The sequence below is a fragment of the Emys orbicularis genome, chromosome 3 (genome assembly GCF_028017835.1).
Source record: "Emys orbicularis isolate rEmyOrb1 chromosome 3, rEmyOrb1.hap1, whole genome shotgun sequence".
NCBI lineage: Eukaryota > Metazoa > Chordata > Testudines > Emydidae > Emys > Emys orbicularis.
Window position 1 is genome coordinate 138,733,697 of NC_088685.1, and position 14,190 is coordinate 138,747,886.

Sequence of the window (14,190 nt, forward strand, 5' to 3'; positions counted from 1 at the left end):
GGAATGTTCTTTGGATTGGGGTAGAGACTGAGATCCTGCTTTTCACATTGTCAGCATGCAACTTTATACAGTAAGTGAATGATGTTAACTGTAGTTGAAGCTTCCATTCCGCCTCAGATATGTTCTAGCCATGTCTTTATTCTCTTTAACAATTTGATATTTGTTAAAGTAAGTACTGAATATTTTAATTTAAACTTTCCGTTCCCTTTCCATATATATCATGTTAAGATGATACTTTACAGAATACATTTATTAATACACATTTTGAATTAACAGAACAATGCAGTGAGTGTTATAATGCCCTATGTTAGTAGGGACAAATGTAAATGTATTTTTTCTACCATAGTTACCCATGTTCAGTTGAGCCTGTCCTCTTTATAATACTGCTTTTATCTGTTTCTGGACATCAGAACCTGAGATGGCCACTCTTTCAAATTGTGTTTTTGTTAGAGTGTTCCACCTCTTGTTCACAGGAGAGAGACAAACACTTCCTATGCTTAAAGTTTGTAGTAAAGTCTTAGAGAAGCCAAACTGAAAAAGACAATCTTAGACTGTGGAAGTACAGCATACTAACATGGATAAAAAAGTTAAAAAAGACAAGTGCTTTTTGGCAATTCAGAAGCTTGAAATCAGCTTTTCATTTGTTCAAGTAACAATGGGATCTAATGTGGTGATTATTGCATCAGTATTTGCACACAACTTGCTACCTTGCCTGCTGTGTGGAGAAAGGGGGGGTTTCCAGCGCCAGAGCTTGCACCTTTAAAGCCTTCTGCCCTTACATTCCAAGGGGGGTGAATCAGTGCTGCAAAGCTGACCAACACCACCTTTTTGCAGCAGTTTCTGACCTTGTTTCCCCCCCCCCCACACACACACACCATAAAGCACTACTGCCTTCCTCCAGCAAGCCTGGACAATGGCCCCCCTGCTTACAGTGCAAGGCAGTCATCTGTTCAAGTAACAATGGACCTAATGTGGTGATTCTTGCATCAGTATTTGCACACAACTTCCTAAGCTTTTGCATTTTTACATGTTTGTTATCGCCACGTATTTGTATTACATTTTAAAATAATGTAATGTAATACAACACTAAGAGAAATGATATGAACAAATAATATATTTATAGCAAACACTCATGAATTAACAATGAGTTAGAAGTATATTTCTACAATCAGTATCAGATGCATGAACAAATCAACTATTACAGTATATCAAATAATTGACTAGAAGAAGAAAAGAATTTAAATCATCTCAGGAATTCAAACTGAGCAAGATTAGCATCTGCACCAAAAGCAATTTAATAAAGTGAATCAATGAATATATTTTCTTAGGATGCCTAATGTTACCAAACTTAAGTTTAAGAATTCTCTGTGAACAATAATTTAGAGCTTTTTTCAAGGCTTTCAAAATGCATTTATAATTTTTGTTGGAGGTAGAAATCCAGTCATATTTGAGAACAAGAACTTTCTGTGATGAGATCTGCATGGTCATCTGTGCTGATCAGCTCGCTACGCTGGCCAAACAGGAAATGAAATTCAAAAGTTCGTGGGGCTTTTCCTGTCTACCTGGCCAGTGCATCGGAGTTGAGAGTGCTGTCCAGAGCGGTCACAATGGAGCACTCTGGGATAGCTCCCGGAGGCCAATACTGTCAAATTGCGTCCACACTACCCCAAATTCGACCCAGCAGGGTCAATTTTAGCATTAATCCCCTCGTCAGGGAGGAGTACAGAAATCCATTTTAAGAGCCCTTTAAGTCGACAAAAATGGCTTCATCGTGTGGACAGGTGCAGGGTTAAATCGATCTAACGCTGCTAAATTTGACCTAAACTCGTAGTGTAGACCAGAGCTAAGATGGGGCTGGAGGACAACCCTGAGGCCTCCCTGGCTATCTTTGAACAGGGGGCAGGTGCCCACCAATAGCCCTAAGATGTGTGGGCCATCAAAATAAACCCCTTATTTGACGGGAAAGGCCCAGACTGCACATGGCGCTATGGAGGGGACCTCCCCAAAGGCCTATAGAGCATTGAATGCAGTCATGTGGACTATTTGGGGCCAGCAAAGAAGGATTTTTTGCCAGTTATGATTGGAAGAATTTGTCCCTGATTCTTGGCTTTGAGCAGAGGCTCAACAGTTATGGGATTTCTGCTCTTGTTGGTTAAAGCCTGAGGTATGTTCCCCACAGAAAATTGTGGAGATGGTGGTGCAGGAGCAGTTTTGTCATATGCTACCAGGTAACGTGCCTGGAGGAGGCAGCATACCTTATCGAGAAATTCCTCAAGGCAGAACTGGACTGTGGGACTATTAAGAGACCTTTTGAAACAAGCTCCTTCCTTGAGACTGAGGCTAGCAGTGGCTGGGGCTATGAGGGCATAGCCAGAGGTAACAAAACTGCGACTGGAAAGGCTCCCACTGGGCTGCAGGGCCTGCTTACAATCTGCCAGGGTGGTCAAGACTGGGGCAGACCCTCGTCTCAGGGCTGGGGCTGGAGATGAGGGACCAGCGGTATGTAACCTATCACTTAAATCAGCCTCTGTATCATAATGCTGATTTTTTTTTAAAAAGGCTTCAGAGGCAGTCCTGGCAATTTCAGGCCAGCAAGCCTAACTTCAATACCAGGCAAATTGGTTGAAACTATAGTAAAGAGCAGAATTATCAGAGACAGAGCTGAACATGATATGTTGGGGAAGAATCAACACAGCTTTTGTAAAGGGAATTCATTCCCCACCAATGTATTAGAATTCTTTGAGGGAATCATCAAGCATGTGGACAAGGGTGATCCAATTGGTATAATGTACTTGGACTTTCAGAAAGCCTTTGACAAGGTCCCTCACCAAAAGGCTTTTAAGCAAAGTAAGCAAACACAGGGTAAGAGGGAAGGTCCTCTCATGGATCAGTGACTGGTTAAACACAGAAAACAAAAGGTGGGAAAAAAGGAGTCAGTTTTCACAATGGAGAGAGGGAAATAGTGAGGTCCCTCAAGGATCTGTACGTGGACTTGGCTGTTCAACATATTCATAAAAGATCTGGAAAAAGGGGAAACAGTGAGGTGGTAAAGTTTGCAGATGATCCAAAATTATTCAAGATAGTTAAGTCCATAGCTGCGTGCAAAGACTTAAAGGGATTTCACAAAACTGGGTGACAGCAACAAAGTGGCAGGTGAAATTCAATGTTAAGTACAACGGAATGCACACTGGAAAACATAATCCCAATGATATAAACAAAATGATAGGGTTTATATTAGCTGTTACCACTCGAGATCTTGGAATTGTAGTGGATAGTTCTCTGAAGACATCCGCTCAATGTGCAGTGGCAGTCAAAAAGACGACTAATGTTAGGAACCATTAGGAAAGGGATAGATAAGACAGAATATATCATAATGTTACTCTATAAATCCATGGTTCGCGCACACTTCAAATAGGACAACTAGGACTGCATGCAATATCTCAAAAAAAGATGTATTAGAATTGGAAAAGGTACAGAGAAGGACATCAGAAGTGATTAGGGGTCTGGAACATCGTCCATACGAGGAGACATTGAAAAGATGGGGACTGATCTACTTTGAAAAGAGGTGACTAAGGCAGGGGGGATTTGAAAGATTTATAAAATCATGAATGGTGTGGAGAAAGTGAATATGGAAGTGTTATTTACCCCTTCACATAACACATAAACCGGGGGTCACCCAATGAAATTAATAGGCAGCATGTTTAAAAGGAGCTACTTCTTCACATGGTGCGTATTAGCCTGTGGGACTTGTTGCTATGCGATGTTGTGAAGGCCAGAAGTATAAGTGGGTTCAAAAAGAATTAGATACTTTCATGAAGGATAGGTTCATCATTGGCTATTAGCTGAGATGGTCACGGATGCAACCCCATGCACCGGGTACCCATAAACCTCCAGCTGCCGGAAACTGGGAGTGGATGACAGGATGGGTCACTGGAAATTGCCATGTTCTGTTCATTCCTTCTTGGCCACTGTCGGAAGACAGGATGCTGGGTTGGATGGACCATTGGTCTGACCCAGTATGCCTATTATGTCTAGTGTTTTCAGAGAGACAGTTGTATACTGGAGCAGACTTTCTTGTTTTCTTAACTTGAACTACTTTGAGATCTGTCCTACTGGTGTTGCTTGTGCAAAACTCCTGCTGTTTGAAGGTTGAGTAAGATGAGCAGAATTTGTACCTCTGAGGAATGCTCTGCAGAGAGCATAGGCTAGTAAAACTGAAATCTGATTAACCAATATAAGGTCTGATTCTCCATTTTGTTTATACCAGTTTTATGCTAGCTCACTGGGATTAAACTGACTGGAAAATCAGATCGTAGAATATAAAATATGTTCTTCAATAATGCTCAGCTGGATTTTGTGTAGACAAGATCTCTCTCTCTTCACTCAAGTATTTGGCTAACAAGCTAGTGGTTTTTATTGCTTCCCCCTTTATTAATCATTTTAGCAATGAGGGAATACATCAATGTCTACAGAGTTCTTACAGTTCCTTCAATCAAAGAAAATAACATCCAGCATTCAATGTTTGTAGCTGTGTTTATTAATTAATTATGCTTGCACCTTTTTTCACTTTAGGAAAAACTGGATATAGGGATGAGAAAAGAGGTTGATGGAATGGGAGCACCTGAAATAAAGTATGGTGACTCAGTATGCTACATACAACATGCAGACACAGGCCTGTGGCTCACGTACCAGTCTGTGGATGCAAAGTCTGTAAGAATGGGATCTGTGCAACGCAAGGTAAGACTGTGAATAAGGGTACATTTCATTCACTCACAACTGTGTGCGACATGAGAAAAATGTGAAGAAAATCAAAGCCTGCTGTTAATTTCTACATCTCAAATATTTTAAGCCAGCCTTTATATCAAATATTAGGGATTGTCTTCACTGCAAAATAAAATAAAAGTATGGTCTTAACTCAGGTTAAAATAGCAGTGAAGACAGAGCAATTTGACTCCCCTATAGGCTTTTAACTCAAGCCTCTAACCCGTGATGAAAGTCAAGTTGATGTGTCTTCACTGTTGTTTTAACCTGAGTAAGATAAGTAGGGTTAGCTAACCTGAGTTAAGAAGACATCATTTCTTGCAATGAAGATCTATCCTAAAGTGTTTGTAGTCATGTCTCAAAAATCAAGATGGCAGTATGCATCAATACCTTAAATTAAAAACTAAATCCAACTATTGCTGTTAGCTTACAAATGTTCTTGAATTTGATAGTACTCAAAGGGAAACTGTTTAGCTCATTGCAGGAAAGAACCATATAACAGTTTGAGAATACTCACAGTACCATGTAATATGGAGATCTACCTATCTCATAGAACTGGAAGGGACCCTGAAAAGTCATCAAGTCCAGCCCCCTGCCTTCACTAGCAGGACCAAGTACTGATTTTGCCCCGATCCCTAAGTGGCCCCCTCAAGGATTGAACTCACAACCCTGGGTTTAGCAGGCTGATGCTCAAACCACTGAGCTATCCTTCCCCCTGAACAGTCAGGTCTTCAATGTTCTATAGTTGTGGTTGAGAAAGCACTTGCATTCAACGTCTGTGCTTTCAGGTTTTAGCAATATTTTGAAAATGTTACCTTTTGTGCAGAAATTTTTCATTCTTATTTTCAGTCCAGAGATGTATCCCCCTCCCTCACCCCAAGTATGATAATTCTATTTGTGGTTATCTGAGCATTGAAAAGGAGGGGGAAAGTGCTTTTCACTCTTGAGCCATGTTTCAGATGCTATATGAGACATTTTTTTAAATTTTTTAATTTCTAACATGGCATGAAATTATTTCTTAATGAAGAAAATGCCTGAGATAAAATAAACTCTGCGTTCACTTTGAATGTTTGTCTGAAATAGCAATTTATTTGAATGAGTTCATCAGATAAACGCACCAGCAGTTTGTCTTTCTGTTTTTAAATGTATCTTTAAATATTTAACCAGGAAGGTGGCAACAACAACAACAATGTAATATTATGATTAAGATTTTACACTCTCACACACTCAGGAAATTTGAAGTTATAATTTGCACAGCAACTTGGACATAGAGCCTGATCCAGAATGCATTGAACTCAGTAGAAAGACTACTACTGAAATCAGTGGACATTGGATCAGGCCTAATGCAGCCAAGTAATGGGAAACCATAACTTTGATTTTTTATTCTTGTGCATGTAAGATCTTAAGCACAACAGTGCATTGATCAACATAAACACAGCTCTGTTAAGAAAAGTGTTTGGTTTATTTATGTTTAGTATGTACAATTTTATTATCACATAAAAAGTATCCCCAAACATTTACAGTAGAACATAGGTGGTGTTTAAGAATGTGTTAACTAACATGGTTTAATACACTAGGGTGTATGGGATTTAATACCTTTAAAAACATAGTAGCTAGTCATGATCAAATCTAGGCTTTTCTCTAGTGATCCTGGGTGTATTAAGAAAGAAGGCCAGTAAAAAGGTTGGCAGCCAGGGTCAGCAGAGAGCCCATTTCTGGATGTGGCTAAATTTTAGAAGGTTTTATGTGCAGGTGGATAAGGGGAAAGAGCTGATGTTCAGCATAGTTCTTATGTTTCAGAACTAGCCTTCTCATTCCTAATTTATGCCCATATATTTACTTTCCTGTGGAGGTAAAGCCATATACATTCCAGATATGACCTTAATGTGGAAAATGCTGACTTCTGATGACTTTGTAAGTAAGCCTTTCAGAAGTGGTAGTACTAAAATTGTCATGGAACTGGACATGCTTTAATTAATACCAGTGTATAACTGGGTACCAGGCAGTAAAATACAGGCTAATCTGATTTTAATTAACTTTGGTTTCTCAGTGTGTATTTTTGTATTTACTCCACCTCTCCCCTCTCGCTACATATTTTACAAATAAGGAACATGGAATTTCCTTATGTTTTTCTTTGCAATGGCTGGTCTTTGTCTTTGTATTGCAGGCTATAATGCACCATGAAGGCCACATGGATGATGGTTTGACCTTGTCCAGATCTCAGCACGAAGAATCCCATACAGCACGAGTCATCCGTAGTAGTGTCTTCCTTTTCAACAGATTTATAAGGTATGTTTTAATGTGGTCCTTTTTTGTCGTCCTTTTCCTTTCCCCTGTCCCACCCCAAATGATCATTGACATCACAGTGAGCAATTTAGCTTTTCAAAAAAATAGACCAATATTTGTAATAACAGGCATTGTAATTCTTTATCAACAATCAGCAAAGGGGAATCTGCAGAAGAATTACAGTCCATTTATTTTCTCCATTTCTAATCTTCTCTTCTCTTTCAACCTCGATATAAATTTATAAACATGAATGTTGACATTCAGGGTCAAATTAAACATAAAAGAAAAATTTCACCTGCCAGAATTTGTGAGGCTATCAAGCAGGCCATAAGGTGCTTTATTTTCTAACTGTAGTTAAAATGTGATAATATCAACAAACAAATTGATGCTTTTGCCAGGAAAAATGAAACAATAGTGTCATTGCATAAAATTGTAGCAGTACAGTACAATAACTGTTGTAGATGGGCACCAATTATGGCAATCATCCTTCCTGCTTAGAGCTTTTTATGATTTTGTTTATTTGTACTGATTGTGGGTAATAAAATACTGAGTGAGACTGCATTTTGGCCGATATGTTTTTATATTATTCTTATTGCCTTATGACCAAACTAAGTGATTTTTAATCAACACTAGAGAGTGAAGTCATAAACTTGCTGTTAGCTAAACCATGGTCTTCAAAATTCATTTTGTGAAGACATGAAAGAAAAATAAAAAATATATATTTAGTGGCACAAAATATAAGTTTTATTCTTATTTCTCCACTAAAATCTCATTTTACATTTTCAACTATACCACTAGCTCAAGACCATGCTATGGGTAGTTTGCCAGGTGTCCAGACTGCTGCTCTATGCTGGTTAAAAGTAACACTGGAACAAGCAAAGCACTTCTATCTTCAACCTTGGGTTGTGAGCATGAGTTACATTCCTTCATGGTATATTTGCTGCTAGTGTCCTTAGCAGGCTACGCCAGGATCACACCTGAGCCATGTCCTCATTTGCATTGCAAGATATCTGCCTTCGCTACCTCATTACCTATGGGCTCCTTACATAGTTATGTACGGTTAAGCAGGATATAGCCCTTTCCATCACAATATTTAATTAGAGATGTCATTTTTCAAATTCAAAAATGTTTAATTTAATTCCATTCCTTCTCTCCTCCTCCTTGTCTTGCTGCATCATTTTACTTTGCAAACTTAGGCCCAGTTCCAGGAATGCTTTTAAGTAATGCTTAAATTTACCTTCATGAGTAGATCCAGAAGAAGCCAAAGGACCTACTCATGTGAAAATGACCTTGATTGCTTTGCTAGATCAGGGCTTAAGTGCTTACTCTTTGCCGTATTGTGAGATTTCAAACCTGGACAAATATGGATTTACAAATAAGACCTTTAGAGTTTTTGGAAATGTATGAGGGGTTCTGCAAAAACATTTTAGAACTTTTTGGGAATTTTTTTTTCAGAGAACATATCTCTTTCCCTTTTCTGCTTTAAAATAATCCAAGAATTGGAATTCTAGAACCATTAAAATAGTCATGATTTCTGCCATCTCCACTTATCATTTATATCTTTTAAAAAGCTTTTATTTTTATTTCTTCGTAATCTCAGTATTTTGCTGTAAATGTTTTCTTCTGAAAAACCTGACTCCTCCTCCTTCCCATCACACCATTAGATCATTATTTTGCCGAGTTTTCTCCTTTCCACTATGCTCCCTTTGTTTTCTTTTTTGTCTTTTATGTTTTTATTATTTGTTTCTTTAATATCTTGGAGTGTATAAAATTGTTTTATCAATTAATATTTTGGCCTGTTGAGAATGAGAATTGTAGGCAACTAGGGCATAGTAAGCTTTCCCACTCTGAATCCTCTCTTAAATGGCACTGGTAAGAGCCTAATTCCTGAACCTCTTTGTTAACCCAATAGCTCACAAAAGGACATTCTTGTATTGTTTCTGACTGTAGCTGGAAGTAGCAAAATGATGAGTGAGTCTCATGCTACTTCCTTCCCAAAGCCAAAAGAGAGCTGAGATATTGGTTTCAAGTGTCTCTGGCCTGGATCCATGTTCACCCATAATATACAGATATGCTAATTTATTGAAAACGTAAATCTCCATTTACTCATGATGTGACAGGCAGAAGTGCCTGCTAGAAGAGTTGCCTATTGTGTGACATTCAAAATAAAGAATGTAGAGTAAAGCCCTTGATAGTCTTCACAAAAAAGAAACTATCTTAGAAGCTCCTAAGAATACCATACAGGGAAAAGTGGGAGAAAAAGTATTGTTATGGTAACAATTTTAAAAATGTAGGTAGCGCTGAATTTCAGGAGAAATTATGTAGAAGTACAAGTGGCATCCATATTTCTATTCTAACAACCCAGTTTTAGCATGATGCTATTCCAAGAAGCACAAATTGAATTAGATCGTATTTCAAAGCATTATTTAAGAGTTTATTTAAAGCAGCATCTTTCTTAGATTTCTTTTGGAAATAATTCTGAGAATTCACCATTTTTGTGTATGTTGACATACTATTTGGCAATAAATTGATTGTGTGCTATTTATTAACATTTTCTCCCGCAAGGAATTTCGTTCTGTTTGTTTAAATAAAAATATGGAGATTTTGTTTTTGTAGCTTGGTTCTTTCTAGCTCACTCAGGTAAGTAAAACCACAAATTACTGTTTTGTCTGAAAATACTGTAGTGTATTGACTTTGAATAAGAGGTTGCAAAAAGGATAAAGAACTATGTTAGTTATTTCTGCCTGAGAGTTTCACATTGTAAAATAAATCATGTTGTAGACCACAAGTTCAACAAGTGGCTTAAATATGTGCCCTTCTTTGACCCTATGAGCAATCCCATTGACTTCAATGGCACTGCTCACATGCTGAAAGTTGGGTACATTCTGAAGAATCTTGCTACTCGAAGCCTGCGACCTGAATAGTTGGTGACCTTAATAGAAAGATTATTGAATAGAGCCCAATCCTGCTTCTGCTGAAGTCAGTTGCAAAGCTCACTTCAACGGAAGGAGGAGCAGGGCCATAATAAGTGTTAGTTATGTTTTTGAGTTATTTACTGTAACTGAGATCCTTCATTCTTCATCGGTAACTATTCCTCCCACTCCTACAGTGATTCCTTCATAATGTTTTCTAGTTCTAGCTCTTCATTTAGCGTGCAAGTGAGGTGACGACACAGAAACACTCTGAGCAGGTGTAAAAGTTGTGTTTTCTTTTGTTTTGTCCCTGATATTTCCTTCATCACTCCAAATATGGAGGTGAAACACCACGAAATATCTATTCTGGTTATTTTAAAAAAGCTGAATGGAAGTGATATAAGTCTCCTTTACTAACTCTCTTTTCCCAATGCATTTGACTTATTGTTGGCGAGGAGGGAACATTGAGAGGACAGTGTGTTAGAGCAGAGAACTCAGGTCTGATTTTAAAGCAGTGAAGAGAAAAAAAGACAATGACAAATCAATTCATTTTCAAAACTTAGAGAAGTGTTTGCAACTCACTTTAGGGGCCTTGATGCTCTCAGCAAGAAAGTGAAGTCTTCCACAGTTGACTTTCCCATTGAGTCAGTCAGTCTGAGCCTTCAGGACTTGATCGGCTACTTCCACCTGCCAGATGAACATTTAGAACATGAAGACAAACAGAACAGGCTAAGAGCACTGAAGAATCGACAAAATCTCTTCCAGGAAGAGGTAGAATTTTTTCTTTACGTTGTTACTGTACTTCCCACATTGTGTACACCAGTAGGGTTTTTAACTGGTTTGACCTAACAATAACATTATAGGTAGCTGGGTGTCTTGTGGGAAACCCAGGTTTAGGAGCAACTATGGGGCTCAGTATGGTAGAAAGGACACTTTCAATTTTGAAAATAGCTTTTGGGAGGACATTTTGATATTAAACTATCTGCACTAATAGCATAATTTTGAAAATCTAATTTTTTGTGTGTGAGTTTCGTGGATGATTCATGTAACTGGCAATCTGTAATGCTGAGCCTAGTTTTAGTAAATTTCTGTTGCAATACATCAATTGTCAGAATCTAAGCTGATAAATCATTTCAGTAATTTTTTAAAATTTATTTTTATTTTGAGATGGCTGCACATCTGATCCTAGCCTTGCTTATGTGGGATATCCATTAGTTTTTTAGGGTCTGCTCCTGCCTGTGATCTGTACTTATTTGGATTTTTTGGAGGGGAAATTAAAGGTTTTATTTCCTTTCCCTTTTTAAAAAAAATACCATTTTCTGAACATCAGAATTACTAAAGTGCCATTCAGGATCCCTGAATTATGATCTCCTCTCAAATGTAATTAGTAATTACAGTCATAAAAGACGCTTTAGCTCCCTCTCTTTATACTGGATTATGCCCTGATGCAGCAAGGTACTTAAGCACGTGCCTTAGTTTAAGCATGTGTTATCCCACTTACTTTACTGGTGCCACTAGTAATTGATCTTGGAACTCAGGTATTTAATTTTACTTTGGAAGACTCATAGAGCAAATATGCTAGTAGCAAAGCATTGTAAAACATTCTTCATCATTTTCCTTACTAACTCCCCCCAGAGATAGCTGGCTGCATCTGCTACATATCTACTTTGTGTTTTACATTTATTTTTCTTTTTGTCATGTCTTCTTTCAGTCTACATTGACATCTTTGTACTGAAGAGATACTTTCTTCTTTGAAAACCTGAAATTTTTCTTTCTAGGGTATGATCAACCTTGTCCTTGAATGCATTGATCGCTTGCACGTGTACAGCAGTGCAGCCCATTTTGCTGACGTAGCTGGGAAGGAAGCAGGAGAGACTTGGAAATCTATTCTAAATTCTTTGTATGAATTACTAGGTAAGACATATTGTGGTTGTCTGGGATTTTTTGACGGGAAACTAACCTATTCAACTGAAATGAAAATCTTAAACCAAAGACTGTTGAAATTATCTAGGGACTATATTGGAGAAGACCTTCCATTTCAGTGAGTGTGGAAGAATGATTATGGATAAAATGAAGTGAGTATGCCTTGATTAAAGTAAATGGATATCTTGACAAATCCATGATTTTTTGCATTTGTGTCTTGCACATGGTTGGAAAAAATATTTATACTGTAGTTTTGCATAGAGGTCTCAGTCAACATTGTCAGGTTCTGTATAAACATGCATAAAGGTACAGTCTCTGTGTGGGGAGTGCTGTTTTCTGGATGATATAAAACTAAGATCTTGACTACTTGTGGTTATTAAAGTTCCCGTGACCTTCTTTGTAAGGGTCTTGGTATCTTGGCCAAACGTTCATTTGTGTAGTAGCTTTCTGTTTCCTGAACATTTCCCCCAATAATTTCAATTGGATACAGTATTCTTCACTTCCTGCCTATAACAGGTATTTCTGTTACTATACGCTGCTCTTGTTGGCTGATTTTCATCCCAGAGATGGCTGCTCTTCAGTTGTGGGCAAAATGACTATATAAAAATAAATCCTTCAGTTCTAAAACAAGGGAATAAACTTCAAAATCACCATCATAAACTGCATTTATTTTTACTATATTTTCCTGCCTCACCCATACTCTGCCAGAACTAATTAAACATTCCTTACCCTGTGAGCAGCTTTCAAATAGCTGCCATTTTCTTCAAATAAAACAGAGAAAACCTGCCACAGGACTGTTCCATTCTTTCCCTCGCAATGTGGATCAGATAAAAGCAGAGATTTTGCTACATGAAATCATGTCGCGTTACATGTAGACCAGCTCTGGAGGGGGAGGTTGCACACACTTTGCCAGTGGGTTTCAGATATTTGCTGGCAACACAGGAATGGTGAGACTCGGGAATCCTGGGTTTCATTCAGGCTCCAGAGGGGAGTGTTCTCTAGTGGGCACAGACCTTTCTACCCATCTCTCCCCCCCCCCCTCCAAATGTGCCCCAGTCCTGTCTCTTCCCCACTCCTGACTCCTCATTACAGTCCCATTTTCCTCACCTAACCAGTCCTGTCTCTACTCCTCAGGCTCCTCATCCCAGTCCCAGTCTGTTTGTCAAGTCAGTCGTTGTCTCTCCCTCCAGAGTCCCAGTCTCCTTGCGAGCTATTACCAGTTCCAATTTCCTTGTCCCTTCTTTTTCTTCCCCTCCCCCCAAGCTTTTCATTCCATTTCAGTCTCTCATCCCACCCATTGTCTCCCCTCCACCACCCATGATTGGTTTCCATAATGTTGTAATTGCATAGCAAAATGTATTTTGCAGGTTTTTGTTTTGACATCTTTACCATTATATAACAGGCTTGACGTGTAATTACTATATCTTTTTTTGGTAGGTAATTCTTAAGCGCATTGGTCTTGATCTGGGGATGGTAGATTTTTTCACTATGCTGTACTGAACAATGAAGGTGCTGTTCAGTAATTTCCTAGGTGATAGATAGATATCATTTACTTTGCCTTGTTTCCACAAACCATAGTTTCACATTGAGCGTGTATGTAAATCAAAGTGGTTGATATTGTCATCATTCATGGTTTCTGAGATGTTTTGTTGTTGTTTGTGGCATATAGTTCATCCTTAAGAGAGAGGAAATGTACAAACCTCTACCTGAGATTGTCTTGTGTTTCATCGATAAAAATGACTGCAGTGTATTTCCTGACAGAGGAGCTACAGAATGTGTGTGCATTCTCTATCAGAAATATATTCAGTCATTGTGAGCATATAGTGTTTCTATCATGTTACTAGGGTATCACAAATTAGGATGGGCACTCCTTTGACTGAGTGAGACTCTCTGGTGGTCTTGGTTTGCTATACAGTCATATATTGGTACGAGAAACTAATCTTTCCTCATTTGATTTGTTGCAAAATAGTGACGAGATGCTGATCTTCACAGCTTCATATGCAGGATTAGAGACCAAGGAAAAGTGAATAAAAATGGAATCTTGTATTGAAACTAGTTAAAGGCAGTCATTTCCCCAGAGCTGCACTTTTGCTAAGCTGTAGGATGGTTAGTTTTGCTTTGTTTTATTATTTAGTTAGTTAGTTATAGTTGTTATATAGTTATATATAATTATTATATAGTTCTTTTTTCGTATCCATAATGTACATGGTACAGACATGTTAGAAATCATGCTGCCCATCCCCAGAAACTCCCAATCGTAATGTGTCAATATAAGCATAAAGAGTAGTGGGATGGGTTACTGCATACA

The 14,190-nt window shown here is 38.3% G+C and overlaps 1 protein-coding gene across 1 annotated transcript in view; it reads left to right on the top strand.

Moving 5' to 3' along the window:
* Window positions 1-14,190, top strand: part of RYR2 (ryanodine receptor 2) — a 527,178-nt gene that overhangs the window by 152,928 nt on the left and 360,060 nt on the right. Inside the window, exons 13-16 of the mRNA XM_065401458.1 lie at window positions 4,573-4,737; window positions 6,929-7,050; window positions 10,547-10,730; window positions 11,738-11,873. Coding sequence (XP_065257530.1) covers window positions 4,573-4,737; window positions 6,929-7,050; window positions 10,547-10,730; window positions 11,738-11,873 — 607 coding nt within the window. The remainder of the gene's footprint in view (window positions 1-4,572; window positions 4,738-6,928; window positions 7,051-10,546; window positions 10,731-11,737; window positions 11,874-14,190) is intronic.